The following is a 27,307-nucleotide window of genomic DNA, read 5'->3' as shown; positions in this document are numbered from 1 at the left end:
GGAACAGTAATGCAACCAAATGTCAGTAGTGAATATCCCCCATTGCCCGTTGCATGGGTCGCGGCGTGTTGTTTTTCTCGACACATAAAGGCTGTTAGTTCGTTTTCTCGTTTGTTTTTTGCTTTTGTGGAAAAAAAACTGAACCTTGGTTTCATGTTGGACATCCAAATATGTGCCATTCTCCAATTAGATACATATGGCATGCATACCTCCACACGGAAACCAATTCGACACATTTACACGCACACAAACACGAAGGCCAACAAAAGTAACAAAATAAGACTTTTGCGGTCTATGCTAATTTAGGTGATAACTTAAGAAACTACGAGCCCATCATCAATAGATGCAAAGGAAAAAAGTGGTCAAAACAAAAGTGATCTAAAAGATAATCAGATGATAAAGTGATTGTGGTATTGCTATTTCCAAAAGTTTTAATATCATAAAGCTTGTATGAAGTGCCTATAAAGGAGTGAAGAAAACCTACTAAACTTAGAAAAATTAGAAATTTTCTAAATATGTTTTTCCAATCAATTCGATAAACAGCGATTGGTTTGTATTGACTACTTTATCGATTTTTCCCAAGGTTAGTAGGTGCTCAATTTTCCAAAATGAATAAAACATATACATCAGGTCTCCTTATTTCGTTAGTTATCGCATTTTCCGCGAAAAAATATTTTCACCTGTCCCCCACCCCCTTCGGTATACGTAATTTTACTATCCCCATCTAGATTTTGTACTCGCTCTACTTGTTTTTGGGGGTTTAGTGTTGCCAGATGAAGAATTATGTTGTGCGCTTAAGGGAAACTGAAATTGCTTGTAGATTTCCAAATATAGGCCTGTACTAAGTTTCTATTATTGACATTTCTTCACGGCTATCTCTAATAACAGGTTGGCTGATAAGTCACCGGTCTAACAAAGAAAAACACATTTTTTTTGTCAAAATTCGTTTTTATTATTCAACATAGTTCCCTTCAAGAGCGATACAACGATTATAACGACCTTCCAATTTTTTGATACCATTTTGGTAGTACTCCTTCGGGGGCAGATCTGGAGAATACGGTGGGTGGGGAAGCAATTCGAAGCCCAATTCATGAATTTTTGCCATCGTTCTCAATGACTTGTGGCACGGTGCGTTGTCTTGGTGGAACAACACGTTTTTCTTCTTCATATGGGGCCGTTTTGCCGCGATTCAAACGCTCCAATAACGACTTATAATAGTCACTGTTGATGGTTTTTCCCTTCTAAACATAATCGATAAAAATTATTCCATGCGCATCCCAAAAAAACAGAGGTCATTACTTTGCCAGCGGACTTTTGAGTCTTTCCACGCTTCGGAGACGGTTCACCGGTCGCTGTCCACTCAGCCGACTGTCGATTGGACACAGGAGTGTAGTGATGGAGCCATGCTTCATCCATTGTCACATATCGACGGAAAAACTCTGGTGTATTACGAGTTAACAGCTGCAAACACCGCTCAGAATCATCAACACGTTGTTGTTTTTGGTCAAATGTGAGCTCGCGCGGCACCCATTTTGCACAGAGCTTCCGCATATCCAAATATTGATGAATGGTATGGCCAACACGTTCCTTTGATATTTTTAAGGCTTCTGCTATCTCGATCAACTTCATTTTATGGTTATTCAAAATCATTTTGTGGATTTTTTGATGTTTTCCTCGGTAACCACCGTCCTCTGTGCTCATTTCACCACGCTTGAATTTTGCATACCAATCTGTTATTGTTGATTTCCCTGGGGCAGAGTCCGGAAACTCATTATCAAGCCAATTTTTTGCTTCCACCTTATTTTTCCGTTCAGAAAACAGTATTTTATCAAGACACGAAATTCCTTTTTTCCATTTTTTCACAATAACAAAAGTTGCTTCACAAAAGACGCTCTATCTCACAAACTAATTAACTGACATACGTCAAATTTTTACACGAATCATTGGAAGGTTGGTACTATATAAAAATAATATGCATTTAATACTAGCGACGCCATCTATGTGTCAGACCGGGGACTTATCAGCCAACCTGTTAGTTCATTTAAAAAAAGAAAAGCTACACTAAAAAAATTACTTGCAATATTAGTTGACCTTCTCTTAAGGATTTTGGTATAGATTTCGTGCCAAGTTCGGGGATTGTTTGAAATAAAGATGTTTAAAGGAGCCAGCTTTAAACTTAGTTTCTATCAAATTGTAATTAGTATACAATTATAGAATTTTCCATTAAGTTTCTGTGATAATTGTTTTTGTTATTTTGATTTTCAGTGTTTATGTTTTAAAATGCATTTTTCATCTATGATGCGCAATCGAAAATGTAGTTTTATGAATTACATTATCATTACTGATTAATTTATTATGGTGTTAGGGATACAGATTTACGAACAGATAAAAATTAGTTAGGAAATCCATATATAGGTTAGGTTAGGTTTGAATTAATTTAAATCTTAACAGTAAAACATTAGGGGGAAAGATATTAAATTATTACATTGCGAATATACAATTTATTGCAAAAAATTAAATAGCTCTTTTTTAAACGATGTGTAATTGCTTATGTGATGTGTGGTGGGAGGTAAGATCTTCTAGAGACGATTGCTGTGAACGTAGAATTGTCTTTCAGATACTAGGCCTATAGCTCTTGGAGTTATGAGTTTCATTCCTCTGTTAGATCGAGCGAATGTTAATCGATTTTAAAGATATTCAGGTTCTTTTGTGTAAATTATTTTGTGTAGCTGTAGCAAACACCTTATTTTTAACAGATTGTTAAAATCAACGTTGAATATTTCTCGTCGTTTCCTGTTGAAGACGTATCTGGCTATATCATTACGGCTTTTTTCTTTTTGCACTGGATGCAACATTTGTATGGACTATCCAGAACACAATTGCACTGGTCTTCTATCCAGAACATCTCATCGTGGAAGTCGCGTCGGTGTTGCCAGATGGCATTTTGATAAAGTTACACTTTTTAGATTCACAATAGCAATTTATTGTGACTAATTTATCGAAAAACATGAAATTCAAAGTGGTACAGTGTCATAAATAATCGCAGCAGTAAATATTTATTACTTATTAGAGCATTTCATACTTTAACCCTTTCACTACCGAATAAAACCTAATGTTAGAAAGTTTTTAATTTTCTCCCTCTCTTTCTACTTGTACTAACAGCATATAGAAAAAATATTCCAATTTGGAAGGCCTACCTCAATTATTTATAAAGCTATATGTGTTTGTTCTGAAAACTTAATTCTTGAATTGTGGCCAAATGGTCATACAAAACTAAAGTCTATTTGGCATGTAGTATTGGAAAAAAATCAAAAAAGAATCTGAAATAATATAGGCTATAGTTTTTACATGAATATCCATTTACTAGAGACGTACAGTAAAAAAATTGTCTCAATATTGTGTATTTTTCGTTTATTGTCCCGAAATGTAATGAAAATACATTTCAATGCCCAGCAATATGGAAAATATTTATAGCTTATGTAGATAAGAGCCTCTATTTTAAAATATCATCGAAAAATAAATTGAAACTATGTGGGGAGTTAGAGTTTGGAGTCGTTTTCGAATGTCCTCTGTAGTGGACATCGGTAGTAACATGGTTAAAAATACAAGATTTCACTTCTTTTCTGTGATTGTTCTTAAACAGCTGATGACAGTGTTGCATATTTTTGGAGATGTCCTGGTACTCTGTTTTCTTTTAGTACTTCACGGCTTAGGGTATCCAGTGATAAATGAAAACAGCCCTATTGTAGGCAACATTCAATTTCCGTCTATCTTCAGCATCACAATCAGCAAACATTTCACAACCATAAAGAAAAGGAAAAAGGTATGATATATCTAAAACCATTCGAATATTCAACGGTGTAGAATGTCGTACATGCCACAAATTTCTAATCATGTTGGGGACTTTTCCCACAGTACAGTTTATGCGATTGTTCCACGAGAGCGTTGAATTAAGGATGATACCAAGATTGCTCGATGAGATTACTTCGTTAACCGCTGTGTTCCCAATACTCCTTTTGCCATAGGGTATATAGATAGAGATGTTTCTGAATATTTTTGTTTACTTGAAACATATAATAATAATTTATACTTTAAGTCGAGTCAGAATTTTGCACTCTTGAATTATTCTCTCTGAGTAATGCTGGATACATTTTTTTCTCCGTTTTTCACCGCTCTGTGAAACGTCGACCGGAATCACGGAATAGTGTACGAGGGCGGTTCAGAAACTTCTTAGCCTATCAATGAAAGAGAATAGTTAGTTTTTCAAAAATATTTTTATTTTTCAATATAATCTCCTGAAACTTCAATACACTTAGTCCAACGCCTTTCTAGCAATTCTATCCCTTGATTAAAATAGTTTTCCTCAAGGTCTTCAAAATAGTGGTTTACAACTGTAATTGCATCTTCATTTGAGGTAAAACGCTTGCCAGCAAGGATTTTTTTTAGATTTGGGACCAAGTAAAAGTCACTGGGAGCTAAATCAGGGGAATAAGGTGGTCAAACAACTCGTACTTTAATTCGTTGATTTTAGCTATTGTTAAAACACTCTTGTGCGCCGGTGCGTTGTCTTCATGAAAAATTATTTTTTTGTGTTGTAAGCCAGGACGTTTTTCTCGAATTTGTGCATTTAATTGATCCAAAAGGTTGCAATAGTACTCTGAATTTATTGTTTTACCCTTTTGCAGACAGTCAATCAATAAAATACCTTTGAAGTCCCAAAAAACCGTTGCCCTAACCTTACCAGCTGATTGAATTGTTTTTGCCTTCTTTGGGGCACTTCCTCCAGCTTCAGTCCATTGTTAGGATTGTTCATTTGTCTCTGGAGTATAGTGGTGGATCCATGTCTCATCAACAGTTATGAAACGACGCTTAAAATCCATTTTATTTCGCTTAAACGGTCGAAACAAGCTTGAGAAATGTTCATTCTTATGCGCTTTTGATCGACTGTTAACAAATGCAGCTTTTTCATCTGTAGTTCTTCATGCAAAATTAAATGGACTCGATCATTTGAGATGCCCATGATATTAGCACTTTTATTCGTCGATCATTTAATACCATATCATGCACTTTGGCTACAATTTCTGTTGTTGTTGCTCTTTTTGGACGTCCACTACGTGGTTCATCTTCAATACTTGTACGACCACGTTTAAATTCAGCAACCCAAATTTTTACTGTTGCATATGAAGGAGCACTTTCACCTAACACATTCACCATATCATTATGAATTTCTCGCCCTGGTAAACCTTTTTTATGTAAATATTTAATGACAGCACGCATTTCTAATTTTTCCATTGTAAAAAAATTGCGGATGCGCCATTTTGGAACACCTGTTTCTATATGAAGGAGTTGCCAAATCGAAACAAAATTTAACATGTGTTCATAACAGAGATATAAGTTTCCGAAACACGAAATAACAGGCTAATATAATAATATAATTTTTCAATCACTTTCGTGATTGTATCAATTTTTCCCGGGGTAGAATTTAATAAAAAATGAAATGCGACTTAAATGAAGCACACGTTTTTCTTATGTAGAATAGTGCGAGAAAATAATCCAATAACCAAAAATAGTATGTATCCCCACATAGAAATTTAGATACGTGGCAACACGGAATTATTGCATTATCTCTCAGTTGCAGGAAGCAAACAATCCAAAAATCTACAATAACAACACTCTCTTCCCATGCATTTGTGTTTATGTTTTGTCTCCCTCTACTAACAAGTTTCCTTCGTTATTTTATTTGAGCAAATATGCCAGCAATATCTTAATAATGAGCATTTTACTTTTTTAATACAAATTTTAACAGACTGAAAATATTTGAGAACATTAACGAAATCAGGAGGATTTTCCAGTAAATTTTAGTGTTCATATTCAAATTAATTTATAAACAACTTATTGAAGAAATTTGATGGGAATGGAAGGTTTAAAGTTTAATTTAACTTTTTTAAATACTACAATAAATATTATGCTGTGCTATTTATACACTCATAGAAAAAAGTGTGTTGTTAATAGCAAACGCTGTCTGCTGTTTTTCAGCAAACTAAATGGTGCTGTTTTAGGAGTTTTTTTTTTGCTAAAACAGCAAACTGTTTCTCACAACTACATGTACTCCAAAAAAAAGTTTACTTGGATCCAAAGATTTTGACCTTCTCTTAAGGATTTTGGTATTGATACCGAGCCGAAGATGCGGCTTCTTTAAAATACATTTTTTAGCGACCTATCTGGCTTTAAATCTAGGATCAATAAAATTAAAATTAGGACTCAGATCTCATCGAATTTTCATTTTCTTTTCGCGTTATATTAATAGAGCTATTCACGTACAAACAAATGCCAGTTTAAAAATCGAAATGATAGCGGATACCTCAAAGTAAAAATGTTTTCTTAATTCCACAAAAACTTTAAACCAAAGATGCTAAATCCTCACAATAAGTCTTAGCCTATATTTGAAGCTTTTTTATCATAAATCTGAAGATTTAATATTTCAGTTAATTTAAGGACGATTTGTTTATATCAAAAAAGTGTTTCTTTATTTTAAGGAAATTTTTCCTTAGTTCAAGACATGCGACTTAAACGGAGGGATGCAAATTTTCAAAATTTGTGTCCTAAATTTAATGAAAAAAATTTTTGAAGTAAAGATTATAAACTTTGTTTTAATTAAAATTTCATTATTTTAAAGAAATTTGTCGGTAATATTTTGTAAATTGCGCATCCTAAAATTTAGGTTGCGTAATCTTTAATACCACGTAAATATTTTTTTCAGTGTGCTACTACTGTCCCTTTTTCAGCAAACAAACACTGCTGTTTTAGCAAACATTTTTGCTATTATGAGTAACAAAATTTTTTAGGTTTAGATCTAGATGTTCGTTACAGGATTTTCAATAACTGTTGGAAATACATTACAAATTTCCGATTTCTCTTATAAAGTTGATACAAGTTAAAGTGATACCGTCCGTCCGTCCGTCTGTTGAAATCACGCTAACGAAACAAGCTATCGACTTGAAACTTGGCACAAGTAGTTTTTATTGATGTAGGTCGGATGGTATTGCAAATGGGTCATATCGGTCCCAAATTTGATTTGCAGACCCTCTAAGAGAAGCAAATTTTATCCGATCCGGCATGGTACATGGTGTTAGTATATGGTCTCTAATGACCATGCAAAAATTGGTCCACATCGGTGCATAATTACATATAGCCCCCATATAAACCGATCACCAGATTTGACCTCCGGAACCTTTTGGAAGACCAAAATTCATCTGATTCAGTTGATATTTGGTACGTGGTGTTAATATATGGCCTTAAACACCCATGCCAAAATTGGTCAAAATCGGTCCGTAATTATACATAGCCCCCATATAAACCGATCCCCAGATTTGACCTCCGGAGCCCCTTGCAAGAGCAAAATTCATCCGATTCGGTTGAAATTTGGTACGTGATGTTAGTATATGGTATCCAACAACCATGCAAAAATTGGTTCATATCAGTCCATAATTATATATAACCCCCATATAAACCGATCCCCAGATTTGGACTCCGGTGCCTTTTGATATATGATATTTAACAACCATGACAAAAGTGGTCCATATCAGTCCCGATGCCGAGATTTGGTTTTGGAGCCTCTTGGAGGAGCAAATTTCATCCGAGTCAGTTGAAATTTGGTACATTGTGCTAGTATATGGCCGTTAACAACCATGCACTGAAAAAACAGTGAACCCACCACGAAGAAAACTTTTGAATAATTTTAGAAAATTTTGAATATTTTTAGAAATTTTTAACTTAACAGTATTACAAGCGCTGGCATCGCGCCGAAAAATAAGTAAATATTTTTCGACAAATTTAAGAAAATTTATTAGACATAAATAATTTTTGTTCACTTTTTAAAGAAAATTTTGTAGTTTGAAGGAAAAAATTGGAGTTCAAAATTGCAAGAATGTCTTTAGTGACATACGAAGTCCATAATGGACGCTTTTGTAGTAAAATTTACAAATTTGAAGAAATAATGAACTATTTTATGACAAATACGAATTTAGTAAATCTCTATCCTTAACTTGTGTATAATTTTTCCCGTCTTTTAGTTCATTTAACTAACGTACGCAAAAAATTATTAGAGTAAATGAAACTTTCACCAAATATTATAAGTTCATGAACTAAAATATAGTTAAATTGGCTTTAGTGAAATAGTGAGTTCACTTTTTTTGAGTGTGCCTAACTAGGTCCAGATCGGTCTATAGTTATATATAGCCCTCAGATAAATCGATCCCCAATCACACAAAAATTGGTCCATATCATAATTGTATATAGCCCCTATATAAACGACCCCATATTTCAATTCTGGTTCCCTACGTACCGTGCAAGTCAATATCGATTGGTAATTATTTGTAGACTTTCCTACACATACCTTTTTTGTCTAATGTATACCACGTATGGACTAATTCACAATTTAGAAAACGATTTAAGATACCACAACCCAAGTAATTCGATTGTCGATGACAGTCTTTCGTAGAAGTTTCTACGCTATCCATGGTGGAGGGTACATAAGATTCGGCCTGGCCGAACTTACGGCCATATATACTTGTTATTTTATAGAGCCAAGCTTTAAATATAAGTATCACCGTAAAAAATGACTTTGCCAATTCATAAATCATAAAAAAAACGTTATTTACCTCATATAGACCGATCTCCCGATTTGACCTCTTGACGGTCTAGACATCACTATTTTTATCCGACTTGCTTGAAATTCAAACCCTACAGGTATTTTGAATCCTCACATACACTCAAAAAAAGTTTACTTGGATCCAAAGATTTTGACCTTCTCTTAAGAATTTTGGTATTGATTCCGAGCCAAAGATGCGGCTTCTTTAAAATAAAGAATTTTTTACGACATATCTGGCTTTAAATCTAGGATCAATAAAATTAAAATTAGGATACAGATCTCATTTATCAAATTTTCATTTTCTTTTCGCGGTTTATTAATAAATGGCGGTTTAAAAATCCAAATTATAACGGATACTTCATATTAAACAAATGTGTTTCTTTACTTTAGGGAAAATTAGCTTTAGTTCAAAGACATGCGTGGTGCAATGGTTAGCATGCCCGCCTTGCATACACAAGGTCGTGGGTTCGATTCCTGCTTCGGCCGAACACCAAAATTTTTTTCAGCGGTGGATTATCCCACCTCAGTAATGCTGGTGACATATCTGAGGGTTTCAAAGCTTCTCCAAGTGGTTTCACTGCAATGTGGAACGCCGTTCGGACTCGGCTATAAAAAGGAGGTCCCTTGTCATTGAGCTTAACATGGAATCGGGCAGCACTCAGTGATAAGAGAGAAGTTCACCAATGTGGTATCACAATGGACTGACTAGTCTGATACATCGGGCTGCCACCTAACCTAACCTAACCTAAAGACATGCGACTTTAACGGAGTGATGCAAATTTAGAAAATTTGTGTCCTAAATTTACTGAAAAAAATTTTTGAAGCAAAGATTATAAACTTTATTTTGATTAAAATTTCATTATTTTAAAGAAATTTGTCGTTAATATTTTGTAAATTTCGCATCCTAAAATATAGGTTGCGTAATCTTTAATATCACGTAAATATTTTTTTCAGTGTACACTTAAAAACAGTGAACCCACCAGGAAGGAACATTTTGGTTAATTTTAGAAAATTTAAAATAACTGTATTACAAATGCAGATGCCGATTTCACAAATATATATTTTTCGATAAATTCCAGAAAATTTTTTGTCTAATAAATTTTATTTCGTAGTTTGAGGAAACAAATGTAGTTGAAAATTGCAGAAATGTGTTTAGTCTCATACGTAGTTCAAGATGGGCACGTTGTTGATAAAATTGACAAATTTTAAGAAATTTTGAAATATTTTGTGGGAGACACTAATTTAGTAAATCTTTTTGCTTCATTTGTGTATAATTTTTAACTAACGTACACAAAAAATGATTAAAGTCAGGGATACGTACTCAAAACATAAAAATTTTCTTAATTAAATTAGAATTCAAATGACTTTAGTGCCATATAGGGTTCACTTTTTAGTGTAAGTAAGCCGATCCACATTTTGATATACCCCCATATAGACCGATGTCCCGAATTGACTTCATGGGCTCCTATACACCGCAATTTTTATCCGATCCGTTAATTTGAGAAAATTTCGATTATTTTTAGAAAAGTTTAACTAAACAGTATTACAAACGCTGACATCACGCCGATATCACAAAAATAAGTAAATAGACATAATTAATTTTTTTCACATGTTAAAGAAAATTTTTTAGTTTGAAGGAAAAAGTTGGAGTTCAAAATTGCAAGAATGTCTTTAGTGCCATACGAAGTTCAAGATGGGCGCCATATTGGTAAAATTTACAAATTTTAAGAAATTTTTAACTATTTTATGGGAGACACGAATTTAGTTAATCTTTATGCTTCATTTGTGTATAATTTTTTCCTTTGTGTTAGTTAATTTATTTTACGTACGCAAGAAAATATTAAAGTTATGGAAACTTTCTTAAAACGTAATAATGCAATGAACTAAAAGAGAGTTAATTCGGCTTTAGTGAAATATAGGGTTCCCTTTTTTTTTGAGTGTAATGATTTTGGTATTTATTCCGAGCCAAAGAAGCGGAGAGTTAAAGTAAGGATACTTCTAAGACACAATTCTCATGAGTTTGGTGTACTAATATTTCCTAGAATAATTTTTAATTTATTCGTTTTTTCAGATTTTTTTCTTCATGTCCTATCAGAGTCCTTTAAAAATGTGTTATGCGCTTTACAGACTATAAGTTTATCCGGACGACAGTGGTCGTGTCGAACATATCCCATATTTTGGGTACATTATAAGTTAAGTCCGAAGACATAATTAATACTGCTCCATGTTTTTGGGATCGATTACACATTTACCGATTATTTAGTCATCAACGAATTGTCGTATCGATTGGACACACTGTAAGATTCTTTACAAGCACATACATTCCGTCCGCAAAAACTTATAGTCTGTAAGACCCATTAGTGACAATTTAAATTTCCTAATTCAGGCTTGGCTTCAAGTAGAAATTATGCTATATTTCAAGTAAAAGTCGTCTTTAAAATAAAGTATTGAAAAACATCTCCTATTTTTAAACGCTTTTTGCAATCAAGACGTAAAAAGAAAACAAATTTAAAGCCAATTTAATTAATTTTGAAGAATTTTTCACAATTATTAAAGATAAGTTGACCTTAGTCAAACAAAATGTTCTTTCATATTAAGATACCAATTTTTAAGTCGAATCACTTAATTATAAGGACAACCCGACTTTATTGAAAAGTTTACTGTCTTTTGGACAAGGAAAAAACCTTTATAAAAGAGAAATGCGTTTTCTATGCTAGGCAAAAAACGCATTCGTATTTTAAGGACACGAAATCTTTGGCCTCACAGCAATAATTTTTTCAGTGTGAAATTCAATAGTTAGAGGTATTTTAGGTCCGTAAATAGGTGTAGCGAATATGGAATGGATCGGTCATGGTTGGGTATAGCCCCCATGTGTTAAGTCTCTCGATGTCCATGTTGGTATATACGTTTCCTTGGCAGATTATCTGTCATCAAATCCACCTGAAATTCTACATATTTTGAAGTAACCCGGTATTTAATTATAAACACGACCGAACTAAAGTGCGTATTTACTTGTTTTGACTGACGTTTATTTATACATGAAAAGCTTTGTCAATATATCGCAAAACGAGAATGAAAATTCGATAAATGAGATATGTATCCTAATTTAAACTTTATAGAGCCTAGATTTAAAGCTAAATACCATAGTTGCCCAAAATTGCTTTATTTTAAAGAAGCAGAGTCTTTGCTCGGACTCTTTTAATCTTTGAATTAAAGTATTGTTTTTTTTTTTGAGTGAAGCCAAATATAATGTAACTGTAATTAAATGAACATGTTAAAGAATTTTTATAGGCTCGGAGACTGATATCAAATTCATACATAAAAAGAATTTACAAAATAGATATGTAGATGTAAATGCCGGAAAGTAAAAAATAAAATTAAAGCGAATAGTTATGTTGAATAGTACCGGTAACCAACCACAACAACAACATCAACAGCAGCAACATCAACAACAATCACAATCGCATCATCAGCAACAACAGCTTCAGACTACACAACAGCAGCACACCATCATACAGCAACCACAACAAAACGTCATAAACCAACAGCAAAATGTCCAAAATTACGATGCAAATTTGAACTTTACAACATTTGCCGAACTATGTCGTCTCTGTTCGCTACGTAATGGACCCGCCAAAATTCACCTGTTCGAAAAGGAAGCCGAACAACGTAATATCATTTACAAACTGCGGCAGCTAATGCCGGTTAATGTACGTTTCCCCTCTCATATGCAGTATAATTGCTTGTTTCCAATGCCTATTTAATTATTCGTTGACCTTAAATGATCATCACCATTGTATTGTGGTATCGATTTCAGATCGCCAAAGAAGATTTTTTGCCGAAAAATATTTGTGAACTTTGTGTTCAGAAAGTGGAGAGTCTGTACGATTGGCGTCAAACCAGTTTACACAACGAGAACATTTTAAGGAATTATGCAGAGTCCATGAGAGCTGTTACAGCTACAATCAATTTTCAGGTAAGTTCTATACGAACGCAAACCAATGGTAGCACGTATTAGGGTGGGTCAATCTCTTTAGATCGAAAACTTTTGTTGGTATTCTCGTTTTTGGACTTTGTTTAAGTTTGAAATGTATTACGAAGGCGAATTGTATGCCACACTGTTTCTGTCAGTGTTGCCAACTCCCCAAGGCCAAAAAGCACCAAAAATATAATATAAATTCTAACATACCACCTTCCACCACAAAATCGAAAATTAAATGCTCTACTAAAAAAAAAAAAAAAAAAAACCTTCCGAAGATGTATTATACAACTTTTGTGAATTGAATTTTAAGAAGTTAAGGTGGGTATTAAGATCGAGTTTAGTTGGTAAAATAGCAATTTTTTCACAATTACTTTTCTTTCATAATTCATTTTAAGGAATACAAACTTTGTGAAAATTTGCTTTTGGTTATTCCCCATCAAGTTATAATAAAATTTGCAGCAAATATGCATAATTTTATGCCTTTTTTCTGATATAGTTTTCACTTTAGCGGCAAAACTCGAACTTAGCACTCACCATTATGAACCGCTATTCAAGTATACACTTTGATCAGTTTTAATGCTTTCGTCCAATTCATTTTGATCAGTGATTTTTTCAACTTTCAAAATATTAATATATGGAAGGAGTCTATTGCTTATTTCAGTTGTGCGTGCTTTTGTGAATTTAATACAAACGTTTTTAATGACATCTTTACCAAATTCAAAAATTCGACACTCATCGCTCGACTTTCCTACAGAATTCCCTAAATAACAATATTAATTAAAAAACAAGTATATACGGCCGTAAGTTCGGCCAGGCCGAAGCTTATGTACCCTCCATCATGGATTGCGTAGAAACTTCTTCTAAACACTGCCATTCAGAATCGAATTACTTAAGTCGCGGTAACGCTTGCCGATGGCAAGGTATCTTAAAACCTCCTAACACCATCTTCTAAATTGTATGTAAGTCCATACGTGGTATATTTTAAATCAAAAAAGATCGATCCAACACGTATATAATTCAGTTTGACAAAGTAGACATACAATTTTGACAAAATTTTCTACAGAAATAAAATTTTAACAATATTTTCTATAGAAATAAAATTTTCACAAAATTTTCTTTAGAAATAAAAATTTTTACAAATTTTTCTATAGAAAGAAAATTTTGCCAAAAATTTCTACATAAATAAAATTTTAACAAAATTTTCTATAGAAATAAACTTTTGACAAAATTTTCTATAGAAATAAAATCTTGGTAGATTATTTTTGGCTCGAGTGGCAACCATGATTATGAACCGAATAAAATTTGAACAAAATATTTTTTAGAAATAAAATTTTGACAAAATTTTCTATAGAAATAAAATTTTGACAATGATGAAAATTTTATTATGAACCGAATAAAATTTTAACAAAATTTTCTCTAGAAATAAAATTTTGGTAGATTATTTTTGGCTCTAGTGGCAACCATGATTATGAACCGATATGGACCAATTTTTGTGTGATTGGACCAATTTTGGTATGGTTGTTAGCGACCATATACAAACACCACGTTCCTAATTTGAACCGGATCGGATGAAGTTTGCTCCTCCAAGAGGCTCCGGGGGTCAAATCTGGAGAACGTTTTATATGGGGGCTATATATAATTATGGACCGATATGGACCAATTCTGGCACGGTTGTTAAAGATCATATACTAACACCATGTTCCAAATTACAACCGGATTGGATGAAATTTGCTTCTCTTGGAGACTTCGCAAACCAAATCTGGGGATCGGTTTATATGGAGGCTATATATAATTATGAACCGATGAAGACCAATTTTTGCATGGTTGTTAGAGACCATATACCAATATCATGTACCAAATTTCAGGCGGATCGGATGAAATTTGCTTCTCTTTGAGGCTCCGCAACCCAAATCTGGGGATCGGTTTATATGAGCGCTATATATAATTATGGACCGATGTGGACCAATTTTTGCACGGTTGTTAGAGACCATATACCAATACCATGTACCAAATTTTAGCCGGATCGGATGCAATTTGCTTCTCTTTGAGGCTTCGCAAGCCAAATCTGGGGATCGGTTTATATGGGGGCTATATATAATTATGGACCGATGTGGACCAATTTTTGCATGATTGTTAGAGACCATATACCAATACCATGTACCAAATTTCAGCCGGATCGGATGAAATATGCTTCTCTTTTAGGCTCCACAAGCCAAATCTGGGGATCGGTTTATATGGGGGCTATATATAATTATGGACCGATGTGAACCAATTTTTGCACGGTTGTTAGAGAACATATACCAACATCATGTACCAAATTTCAGCCGGATCGGATGAAATTTGCTTCTCTTTTAGGCTCCGCAAGCCAAATCTGGGGATCGGTTTATATGGGGGCTATATATAATTATGGACCGATGTGGACCAATTTTTGCATGGTTGTTAGAGACCATATACCAACACCATATACCAAATTTCAGCCGGATCGGATGAAATATGCTTCTGTTAGAGGCTCCACAAGCCAAATCTGAGGGTCCCTTTATATGGGGGCTATACGTAAAAGTGGACCGATATGGCCCATTTTCAATACCATCTGACCTACATCGATAACAACTATTTGTGCCAAGTTTCAAGTCGATAGCTTGTTTCGTTCGGAAGTTAGCGTGATTTCAACAGACGGACGGACGGACGGACATGCTTAGATCGACTCAGAATTTCACCACGACCCAGATTATATATACTTTATGGGGTCTTAGAGCAATATTTCGATGTGTTACAAACGGAATGACAAAGTTAATATACCCCCATCCTATGATGGAGGGTATAATAATCAATACCAACTTCATAACAATCAAATTCTATATTTGGCAATAAATTTGAGTTTCTTCGGCTCTTGAAAGTCTAATCAAAATTTTTGTATCAATTAAACTTAATACTGTTCAAAATAAAAAAAGCACCAAAAGCACTAAATGAAAATGCCAGAAAGCACCAAGTTGGTGCTTTTTTTGAAAAGGCACCAAAAAGGCAATTTGGTGCTTTTTAGAAATCAAAAAGCACTAAATTTGGTGCTAAAAGCACCAAATTGGCAACACTGGTTTCTGTTATGGAAAAATTAACAACTATGTGAAACATTGAACTAAATTGTATTTCATATTCACCGCACAGCCGTTGTTGCAGCTGACAGTTTGGCCAAAATGTCAGAAGGCAATAGATGCAGAATGACATTAAGGGAATCTGTTCCTGTCTTACTGAATGCGCCTGAGATACATACATTATCTAAACCTGTCGGTTGCTGAAGTGCCGGCCACCAGACTACAACACCATATAGCATTATAGGTCTAACCACTGCCGTGTATAGCCTTTTTCCTATTGCTTTTTGCACGAATACAAAGCTACCGTAACTTTTCTCGCCCTTTCTTCAATGTTAAGCCTAAAGTTCAGCTTCCTGTCCAAAATAACGCCAAGGTATTTTGCGCACTCACCAAAGGGAATTTCAATACCCCTAAGGATACGGGCTTAACCGTGGGAGTTTTGCGATCTTTGCAGTACATGACTAATTCTGTCTTTGCAGGATTTACTCCAAGGTCATTCTCTTTCGCCCATTTCACAGTCACCCGGAGGGCTCTCTGTATAATATCTCTGGTTGTGGATGGGAATTTTCCCCACATCATCTGCGTATGCCACTACTTTTTCCTTTCTATTTCTAACGAAACCAGAAGGTTGTTTATAGCAACATTCTAAAGAAGAGGTTATAGAACTCCTCCTTGGGGAGTACCTCTGTTCACATACCTTTGTATGTTTGCTTGTCCTAATGTGGCTGAAATACGTCTCCTCATTAGAAGTTCGTCTAACAGCCTAAGTATACTTGGATCAACATTCAGAGTTGCCAATCCATTTAATATCGAGCTCGGATGGACGTTATTGGATGCCCCTTCGATGTCTAGAAACACCACGATTGTGTATTTATTGACAGATAGTGAGCTTTCAATAAAGCTGCCTAGTTCATGCAATGCAGTCTCAGTAGACCTGCCCTTCGAGTATGCCTGCTGTCGTTTCGAGAGCAAACTTGAATCGACGCTAGTTCTAAGATAAATGTCTATCATCCTCTCCAGAGTCTTAAGTAGGAATGAGGATAAGTTGATTGATAGGAAATCCTTTGCACTCGAGTGGGAGGCTTTTCCCGCTTTGGGTATGAAAACGACTTTTGTTTCCCTCCACTTTTCTGGAATATATGCTAAGTTTATACATCCATATATATATCACCGCCAACCAAGGGATAATTCTTTCAGTCACTGCTTGTAACTCCGCCGGAGTAATTCCATCAGGTCCGGGGGATTTGAGTGGCCCAAAGCTATTTAAAGCCCATTTTATTCTAGATTCCGATACAATTTCCTCGGTAAGAAATGACCGCTGAGCCTCTGTTATACCGCCAGAACATGATTCAACCGTCTGATTTCCAGGAAAGCCCCCATGTAGACCGATCTCCAGATTTTACTTTTCGACCTTCTAGAAACCGTAGTTTTTATCCAATTTGTTTTGTAATCTAGAGGTTTTTTAGGACCATTAATAGGTGTTCCAAATATATTGTGTATCGCTACAGATTTTGATATATCCCCCTTATAAACCCGCCCTCCGATTTGGGGTCTAGATTCTGTAGGTTTTTCACAACCACAATAGATCCGCTGAAATTCTATATATTATCAAGTAACCCGATACGACGAAAAGTTTTCAAAGGAAACTATTATGTTTGATTTATGGTGGTGGGTATTTAAGATTCGGTTCGGCCGAACTTACTGCTGTATACACTTGTTATCTTATCATTTTTGCCTCAATTGAATAGGATAGAAGGTACACTGATCATCCAACTTGCACGAAACTGGAAGGAAAATTTATAGAATTTAGATTTTAAATCATATGGAAATACGAAATGTATAAGATTCCTCGAAGACTCAAACAAAAATGGTTCATATACATCCAGAATGCGAAGTAGTCGCCATTTATGCACTTTAAATTTATCTTCGGGAAACGTACTATTTGAACCGATCTACTTGCACTGAAAAAAATATTGTCGTGAGGTCAAAGATTTCATGTCTTTAAAATACGAATGCAAATTTTGCTTAGCATAGAAGACGCATTTCCCTAATATAAAGATTTTTCCTTGTCCAAAAGTCGATAAACTTTTCAATGAAGTCGTATTATCCTTTTAGTTAAGTGATTTGACTTAAAAATGGGTATCATAACATGAAAGAAAAATTTTTTGGGCTAAAGTCAAGTTGACTTTAATAATTAAGAAAAATTCTTTAAAATTAATGAAATTGTCTTCAAATTCGTTGTCTTTTTGCATCTTGACTACAAAGCAAAAAATCGTTCAAAAATAGGACATGTTTTTCAACACTTTATTTTATTTATTTAACTCATTTTACAACCAAGCCGAAATGGCCATATACGGTTACAGGGATACTCAAAATAAAGAGTTACGTTAAATTTACTTAAAAAAATTATAAAAATATTAGGACTACAATCAAGGACTGCAAAAACTTGACATTATTACACCTATTACTAAGTATATATCTTACTACTATATGTAGACTACGTTACAAAAACAATTTGATATATAAATATAAAAATTTAGGAATTGATTACTACTCCCACTCTATTTTGAAGACGTTTTTTATTTGAAACATAGCATAATTTCTACTGGAAGTCCCTGAATTTGGAAAATAAAGTTGTCGTTAAAAGGACTTTGATAGAATATGAAGAAAAAAAGCTGAAAAAAAAATTAAAAGAGAATTGTGTAGCAATAATTTTATAGCAATAATTTTACGTATAGAAATTTTTTAAATTTAGCACCATTTAAGCATCTTAACAGCGTTGCCGGAATTGTTTCACCAAAAACCGCTAGATTTGTCCAAAAAACTAGCCAAAAAAGCTAAAAAATGTTAAAAAATAGCTAGAAAAAAAGCTAAATTTTTTTGTATCAAAAGTCACATTTTTCATTGAAATTTAACAAACTTAAAGGCTTTATTTCACTTAAAATGCATATTATTTTAATTGTGTTTATTTTATTTCCATTTCTGTGAGACTGTAAGAAAATCTAAGTCATATTAGCTCTGTTTGAGTACTCGATACATTTTGATTACTATCACACATTTTTACTGGAAGTAGTAAAAACTTTTTTCACGGTAAACTTGCAGTTATCAGCTGGTTAATCAACAACAAGTCCAATGTCACATAGAACTGCATTAGAAAATATCAATATATTTCGTTTTAACTGAATTAATGATAAATTCGTGAACGTATACACTTCTCTTAATATTACCCAAGAGAATAAACCCATTCTAACTGTCTTGCAAGTTTATACTGAATAATTTTTATTCGAAAATTTCCCATACAAACCTATTGTTATCAAATTTTCGTAAATGTAAATCTATTCCATTAATAAATAGCAGATTTGTTTTGATCCTATCACTACGAAGTTTTTTATTGCATTTTTTGATGTTAAAAAAATAATACCACATTCAAAACTTTATTTCCTTAATTATGTCTATGTTCGGTTCCAAAGATTTTGTACACTAATGATTTTGGTATTGATTCCGAGTCAAATTTGAATATATTCCTTTTTTCAGCTTTTTCTTCATGAGCTATCACAGTGCTTTAAAAACGTGCTAACAACAACTTAAATTTCCAAATTCAGACTCGACTTTAAGTAGAAATTATTCTATGTATACGTTTTTAAAATAAAATTTTGAAAACCCTCTTCTATTTTTGAACGCTATTTTGGTTTGTGGTCAAGATACAAAAACTCCACAAATTTAAAGACTATTTAATTAATTTTAAGAATTTTTTAGAATCGACACTAGCCTTCTTTCATAAAAAGATACCCATTTTTAAGTTGAATCACTTAACTATGAGGACAAAATGATTTTATCGGCTTTTGGACAAGAAAAACAGTTTATATAAGAGAAATTCACAAATGCTATTATAACCAAAATTCGCGTTCGTATTTTAAAGACATGAAATCTTTGGCCTCACAACAAAATTTTTTCAGTGCGCAAAGCAATTCACATCTACTATTTTAATTTAGTAATATCATAATAACTTTAGAATACGTATTATAATAACATAAAAAGGATAAACGAGTCAAATGCTATTATTCTAATAATTTACTGACAGTTTATATAATGAATTTGTATGGTAATAGTAGATTTAAAGTTTACGATAACTTTTATGAATTCGAGGAAAAAACTTTACAACAAGGTGTATTTGCTGCAAAAATGCCCGTATAATGGCTGCAATAATTATTAAGGCTTCAATTGAGCTTTGAAATATGCGGAAAACCTTATTCTGGCAGCAAGACTTAGCAAAGACTTAGATATTTCAATAGGAACATGTTGAAAATAAAAAAAGCCAAAAATAGCTAAAAGGGTCATGAAAACAAGCCAGAAAAAAAGCTAAAAGCTAAATGCATTTTTTTCCCGCTAAACGTCTTCAAAAAAAGCCAAATCTAGCGGGAAAAAAGCTAAATTGGCAACGCTGCATCTTAATATTATTTTTAGCATTGTTTGGTTGCTTCACTTTTATTCATAGCATCCTGTCACCAAAATGAAAAGTACACTTAAAAAAAGTTTACTTGGAACCAAAGATTTTGACTTTCCTTTAAGGATTTTGGTATTAATTCTGAGTCAAAGATGCGGCTTAAAATATCCTATCTGACTTTTAAATCTAGGATCAATACAATTAAACTTATGATGCAGATCTCATTTATACAATTTTCATTCTCTTTTCGCGGTATACTAATAAATTCCATCAGGTCACGTACAAACAAATGCTAGTTTAAAAATCCAAATTATAACGAATACTTCAAAGTAAAAAAGGAATACTTAATTCCAAAAATTCTTTAAACCAAAATTGCTAAATCCTCAAAATAATTCTTAGCCTATATTTTTAGAGTTTATGTCTTAAATCTAAAGATTCAATATTTCAGTTGATTTAAGGGCGATTTCTTTAAATCAAAAATTCGTTTCTTTATTTTAAGGAAAATTTGCCTCAGTTCAAAGACATGCGACTTTAACGGAGGGACGCAAATTTCCAAAATTTATGTCCTAAGTTTAATGAAAAAAATTTTTTTGAAGCAAAAATAGCAAACTTTATTTTAATTAAAATTTCATTATTTTAACCCTTTCACTACCGATGTCCACGTGGGAGGACGTGACTTTGAGCGTCGATTGTACATTATCCTTGCATACTTTATTAAAATTTTTTGTTGGAGTATGCTAAGGAGGTCCTTATAATATTACTTTACCAGTTGTATATACACGCTCACAAAAAAATCGCTTCTGTAACATATACTCCCAAACATATTTTGCTTCAAGCATATACATTTTTGGGTATTGCCCAAACATTTATATGTTTGATCTCTACCAATATATAATATGTTTGAAAGCATATTGGTCTAAACAATATATGTTTGGGTAGTCTAAGTTCCAAACATTTTGTATTTTTGCATCCAAATTCAATAATGTTGTCTTCCAAAAAACAATATGTTATTATGTGAACATATAATATGTTTGGAAGCATTTTGCACCCAAAAATATTATATGCTTAAAAAAATTCTCCCAAACAATATTGTGCTCAAAATTTTATTTATTTATTTATTTATTTATATATTTACAATCATAATGAATTATGAAAATAAACAGGTAATATAGGTGCTAACAACATAGGTTTTCGACCTGAATGCTCAAAATTTTGTTTCTGCCTAATTGTATATTCCCCCACATCTTCCTCACTTCCACGAGATTTTTTAGTTCTTAGCACCTTTTTCTGTAATACAAACATTGTAGAAGAAATTATTCAATTGTATGATTTTTTTTTATTATAATTTTACCTTTTGCCGGACGGGGATTCGAACAGAGGACCACACAGTTTGTAAGGATCAAAGAAGTAGCTGATCAATTGCCCAAGGAAAAATAAAATGTTAATTTTGTAATAACAAGCAACAACCACCAACTCAATTCAATATCGCTCCTTGTTAAATAGCGCTCCAAGCTACTAAACACATATATGTTTATAGGCTATTTCTAAATTAATATATGTTTGCATCCAAGCATATTATATTTACAAACATTTTATGTCCCAAACATAATATGTTCTAACATATTAGCATATATGTCCCAAACATGTTATGCTAGTTTATGAACATTATATGCTTGCACTCAAAAATATTGTGTTTAAAAATTTGTGTTCCAAACATATAATGTTTATATCCAAACATATGAAAAACAGTCTTTTTCATCCGTGTAGGCGAACATGTGTTTCGTCGATTTTATGCAAGTTTTTTTCTATGGAAAAAGTGAAATCCCCATTTTTTGTAATTTCTGGTATTGCCCTTGAGCAATTAAGGTGGCCTATTTATAGTATACAATTGTTGATTTTTTTGTGTTTAATAGGAAGTGTTATTTAACTAAAGGACATAAAAAAAATGAAAATTGGGTTTACGGTATATGCAGTGTAAGTCGATTAAATCATGTCCTGTATAGTGCACATTGGTAGGTAAAGGTTGCAAAATTTATACAACCGTTTAAATAGTACACGGTTGAAAAAGACTGTTCTTCATATGTTTGGCTATAAACATTATATGTTTGGAACACAAATTTTTAAACACAATATTTTTGAGTGCAAGCATATAATGTTCATAAACTAGCATAACATGTTTGGGACATATATGTTAATATGTTACAACATATTATGTTTGGGACATAAAATGTTTGTAAATATAATATGCTTGGATGCAAACATATATTAATTTAGAAATAGCCTATAAACATATATGTGTTTAGTAGCTTGGAGCGCTATTTAACAGGGAGCGATATTGAATTAAGTTGGTGGTTGTTGCTTGTTATTACAAAATTAACATTTTATTTGTCCTTGGGCAATTGATCAGCTACTTCTTTGATCCTTACTAACTGAGTGGTCCGCTGTTCGAATCCCCGGCCGGCAAAAGGTAAAATTAAAATAAAAAAATCATAAAATTGAATAATTTCTTCTACAATGTTTGTATTACAGAAAAAGGTGCTAAGAACTAAAAAATCTCGTGGAAGTGAGAAAGATGTGGGGGAATATACAATTGGGCAGAAACAAAATTTTGAGCATTCAGGTCGAAAACCCAAGTTGTTAGCACCTATATTACCTGTTTATTTTCATAATTCATTATGATTGTAAATAAATAAATAAAATTTTGAGCACAATATTGTTTGGGAGATTTTTTTTAGGCATATAATATTTTTGGGTGCAAAATGCTTCCAAACATATTATATGTTCACATAATAACATATTGTTTTTTGGAAGACAACATTATTGAATTTGGATGCAAAAATACAAAATGTTTGGAACTTAGACTACCCAAACATATATTGTTTAGACCAATATGCTTTCAAACATATTATATATTGGAAGAGATCAAACATATAAATGTTTGGTCAATACCCAAAAATGTATATGCTTGAAGCAAAATATGTTTGGGAGTATATGTTACAGAAGCGATTTTTTGTGAGCGTGTATTAGACCAAAAATATTGCAGCGCACTCGCGGTAACGTGAACACCGCCTAGTGTGAACACGCTTTTTCATACACTAACTACTCCGTAACGCTAAAAACATGACATTTTACGTTAAAGGCAGATTCACAATGTCAAATACAATTTCAAATACACCTACGGAATTTTTTTGTGATCTAGTTTGACTTTTTTCGTGAATTTTAATTATTATTTTACATTGCTTTATAATTCTATATCCACTGATATTTTTCCGATCCTTTTTTTAACGTTTTCATGAAGTTAAATTAAGTTTTTAATATTACTAATAACAAAACTAAAAGACTATCACGCTAGAACGTGTAAAATTCCCGAATATGGCCATGTTTTGTTCTGAAATTCGCTGAAGTTCGCTAACGTGAACATTTTCGCTAACGTGAACTCTCCTTGTTTTAATTAGTTCAAGTTACCGCGAGTGCTCTGTATATAGAATGGCAAAATTCGAAATTATTATAAAACAGAGATTGCATGTGGCTCTGTAAATCCTATAGCACACGGATGAAAAAGACTGTTTTTCATATGTTTGGCTATAAACATTATATGTTTGGAACACAAATTTTTAAACACAATATTTTTAAGTGCAAGCATATAATGTTCATAAACTAGCATAACATGTTTGGGACATATATGTTAATATGTTAGAACATATTATGTTTGGGACATAAAATGTTTGTAAATATAATATGCTTGGATGCAAACATATATTAATTTAGAAATAGCCTATAAACATATATGTGTTTAGTAGCTTGGAGCGCTATTTAACAGGGAGCGATATTGAATTAAGTTGGTGGTTGTTGCTTGTTATTACAAAATTAACATTTTATTTTTCCTTGGGCAATTGATCAGCTACTTCTTTGATCCTTACAAACTGTGTGGTCCGCTGTTCGAATCCCCGTCCGGCAAAAGGTAAAATTAAAATAAAAAAATCATACAATTGAATAATTTCTTCTACAATCTTTGTATTACAGAAAAAGGTGCTAAGAACTAAAAAATCTCGTGGAAGTGAGAAAGATGTGGGGGAATATACAATTGGGCAGAAACAAAATTTTGAGCATTCAGGTCGAAAACCTATGTTGTTAGCACCTATATTACCTGTTTATTTTCATAATTCATTATGATTGTAAATATATAAATAAATAAATAAAATTTTGAGCACAATATTGTTTGGGAGAATTTTTTTTAAGCATATAATATTTTTGGGTGCAAAATGCTTCCAAACATATTATATGTTCACATAATAATATATTGTTTTTTGGAAGACAACATTATTGAATTTGGATGCAAAAATACAAAATGTTTGGAACTTACACTACCCAAACATATATTGTTTAGACCAATATGCTTTCAAACATATTATATATTGGAAGAGATCAAACATATAAATGTTTGGGCAATACCCAAAAATGTATATGATTGAAGCAAAATATGTTTGGGAGTATATGTTACAGAAGCGATTTTTTGTGAGCGTGCAGTTGGAAAAATATTTTCACGACTTTGAGTTTTCAAGGAACTCAACCAAATTTTGTTGAAAATGATTCACGTACTGAATAATCTAAATTATTTAGCTAACTGGTTCGTAAAACAAACAAATATTGATTCTATGTATACCCTATATACCAAATTCAAACATTAAGGAGTTTTAATAAAGCATTTAGTATCCAATTTGCGTTTTTGAACTCGTAAACCAGAACTCGGATAAAAAAGTTGTCAAAACTAAGCTTTCGATTATTCAGGAAACAAGCAGTTCTATCGATATATGGGGCTCAGGTAAATGCTGAATAACATAGCACAAAATATAAAATGTTTATTAAAATGATAATTTGGGAAACCTGGATACATTTTAGAAGTCAAGTTATGAAGTCAGCCTATAAGTTCCTATAAGTATTTTGAAAAATGCTTCCAAAAATATTGTTTTTGACAATGCTACTTATTTCCAAAACAATATCTACATACTATTATTTTCCAACATACATATCATAACATGTAGCAAACACAACAAAATTTTTCAACAGAATTGAAGATCACGTATTAAAAAGTGTTTAAGTATATATAGGTGAATTGACTCCTTTGACTACCAGCGTCCACCTAGGAGGATATCTTGCTACATTCAAGTTTACATAATTGTACTTCCAAATTTTGTTGTTTTGTACTTCACTAGAATAAACTAGTTCTGAAGAAAAAATAATTTTGCAATGGCTAATTTTAATTCGGTAGTGAAAGGGTTAAGGAAATTTGTCCTTAATATTTTGTAAATTGCACATCCTAAAATTTAGAGTGCGTAATCTTTAATATCACGTAAATATTTTCAGTGTAGAATAGACATGCGTTAAAAATTGAATAAAGGAATACACTCAAGTACATTATCAAAGACAATTTTATGTCGCGAACGGAAATTTTACAACTTCAATGAAACTTCTTCGTTATTTCAAAGAAAATGTTTCGTACTTTTTATGAAGAAATTTTAACGGAGAATTTTTCGTAAAATATTCCTTAAATCGTAAAAACTTCTTGTTAAAAGTCATGAAATTTGAAGAAAGATTCATTAAAAGTACGAACTTTTTACGAAGAAAATTTAACATAGAATATTTCGTAGACGTTTCTCATATTCGTCAAATGTTCTTCGTAAAATTTACAAAAATTTCGTTGTTTTAACAAAGAATTCTCAAAGAATAGTTAATGAAGAAGCCACAGGCTATAAAAAGTTGGTCCCTTGTCATTGAGCTTAACATAGAATCGGGCAGCACTCAGTCCTCAGTGGTGAACTTCTCTCTTATGGACTGAACGTGAGTCTGAAATATCTAGTTTCCACTATACCTAACATAACGTAATGAAGAATTCTTCGTAAAGATAACGAAGAGAATTCTTTCGGTGTACTTTGTAGTAACAAATGTTCTTTTTATAAATGTTATAAAAAGTGTATGTTTATGATATCCAGCCTTTTTCGGAATGTTCAAGTGTGGTTCACTTTGGGTTTAGTGAACTGCCTGAATTTATTCTGATAATTGGTTGATAGTAGAGGTGTGCGCGTGACACGAAATTCTCGTGACACTAACATGAGCGTGCGTGAGTACTGGTTTTCATTTCGTGAATGTGCGTGAGTGGGATTGGCTACAACACGTATCGTGCGTGAATAAACATTTTGTTTCGTGAATATGCGTGAGTGTGAGTGAAAGTTCAGTCACGCACACACCTCTAGTTGATAGTTTTGCTGCAAGTAGAGGATGCTGATGAGGAATGTGGTAATTCCGAAACGTGCGTCCATCCAACCATCTTGCAGTCTATAGGGCTTTGCCCAAATAAATTTGACAAACATTCTTTTCCTCTGTTGGTTAAGCTACACTTGTAGTTTAGTCAATGCATGGTTTTAAGCTGAAATCAAAAACAACAATATGATTGAAGAATAAACCAACAATAACAAAACAAAACGAATGAGGAAATAGAATATTTCAATGTATTCTGTTCCAAAGTCATTTGTTTCACTTCGATTTCGCTTTCAAACCTTCTAATATTGTTTTTCATTTCCATTTATGAACCAAATCAAAGCAAAGGACAAGTTTAAATATTATATGAAATGCCTCTCTTCTTATATATAATATATTTCATAAATGGAATGCAAGCAAAGAAAACACTAATTTGTTTTTTTTTTTTTTGCAAAAAAGAAAAGGAATTAAAGCAAGTACAAATGACATAAATGTTGATTTATATGTTTCTTATCTAACGGTTATATAACTTTTTTAAACTATAAATTGTTGTTTTTTTTTTTTTTTTTTTTTTTTTAATATATTGAAACTCCAAAACGTTTTTCAACTATAGTTTTTTTCTTCTCAGTAATACTGTTGTTACATCTCAGTAATACTGTCGTTACATCTAGCCTAACCTAAGAATGGTAGTCAAAGTGAGAGACGTTATATCTCCAGCTTTATTTGAGAGAGCTATAAAGGAAAACATTAAAAGATTAACGGTATGGTCACACTGGGCAAATAATTGCCGGAAATCAAAATAGAATTCGTCGCTACAGCCAAACCACCAAACATTTTTAGCTCATATTGGATAATTAACATCATGGTAGAATTATTTTCCAAAACCG

The 27,307-nt window shown here is 32.7% G+C and overlaps 1 protein-coding gene across 8 annotated transcripts in view; it reads left to right on the top strand.

Moving 5' to 3' along the window:
• LOC142221714 (uncharacterized) overlaps positions 1-27,307 on the top strand; it is a 42,170-nt gene continuing 14,863 nt past the window's right edge. Inside the window, exons 1-3 of one of the 8 annotated variants that reach the window (XM_075291490.1) lie at positions 1-268; positions 11,931-12,360; positions 12,468-12,626. In XM_075291490.1, the coding sequence (XP_075147605.1) occupies positions 12,043-12,360; positions 12,468-12,626 (477 nt within the window). In that variant the 5' untranslated portion in view covers positions 1-268; positions 11,931-12,042. Of the gene's footprint in view, positions 584-11,890; positions 12,361-12,467; positions 12,627-27,307 lie in introns of all 8 variants that reach the window. The other 7 variants (XM_075291489.1, XM_075291492.1, XM_075291491.1 and 4 more) reach the window with 7 other exon arrangements.

The sequence above is a fragment of the Haematobia irritans genome, chromosome 1 (assembly GCF_050003625.1).
Source record: "Haematobia irritans isolate KBUSLIRL chromosome 1, ASM5000362v1, whole genome shotgun sequence".
NCBI lineage: Eukaryota > Metazoa > Arthropoda > Insecta > Diptera > Muscidae > Haematobia > Haematobia irritans.
Note: the sequence above shows the minus strand (reverse complement) of the source record. Positions and strands in the feature narration are given on the sequence as shown.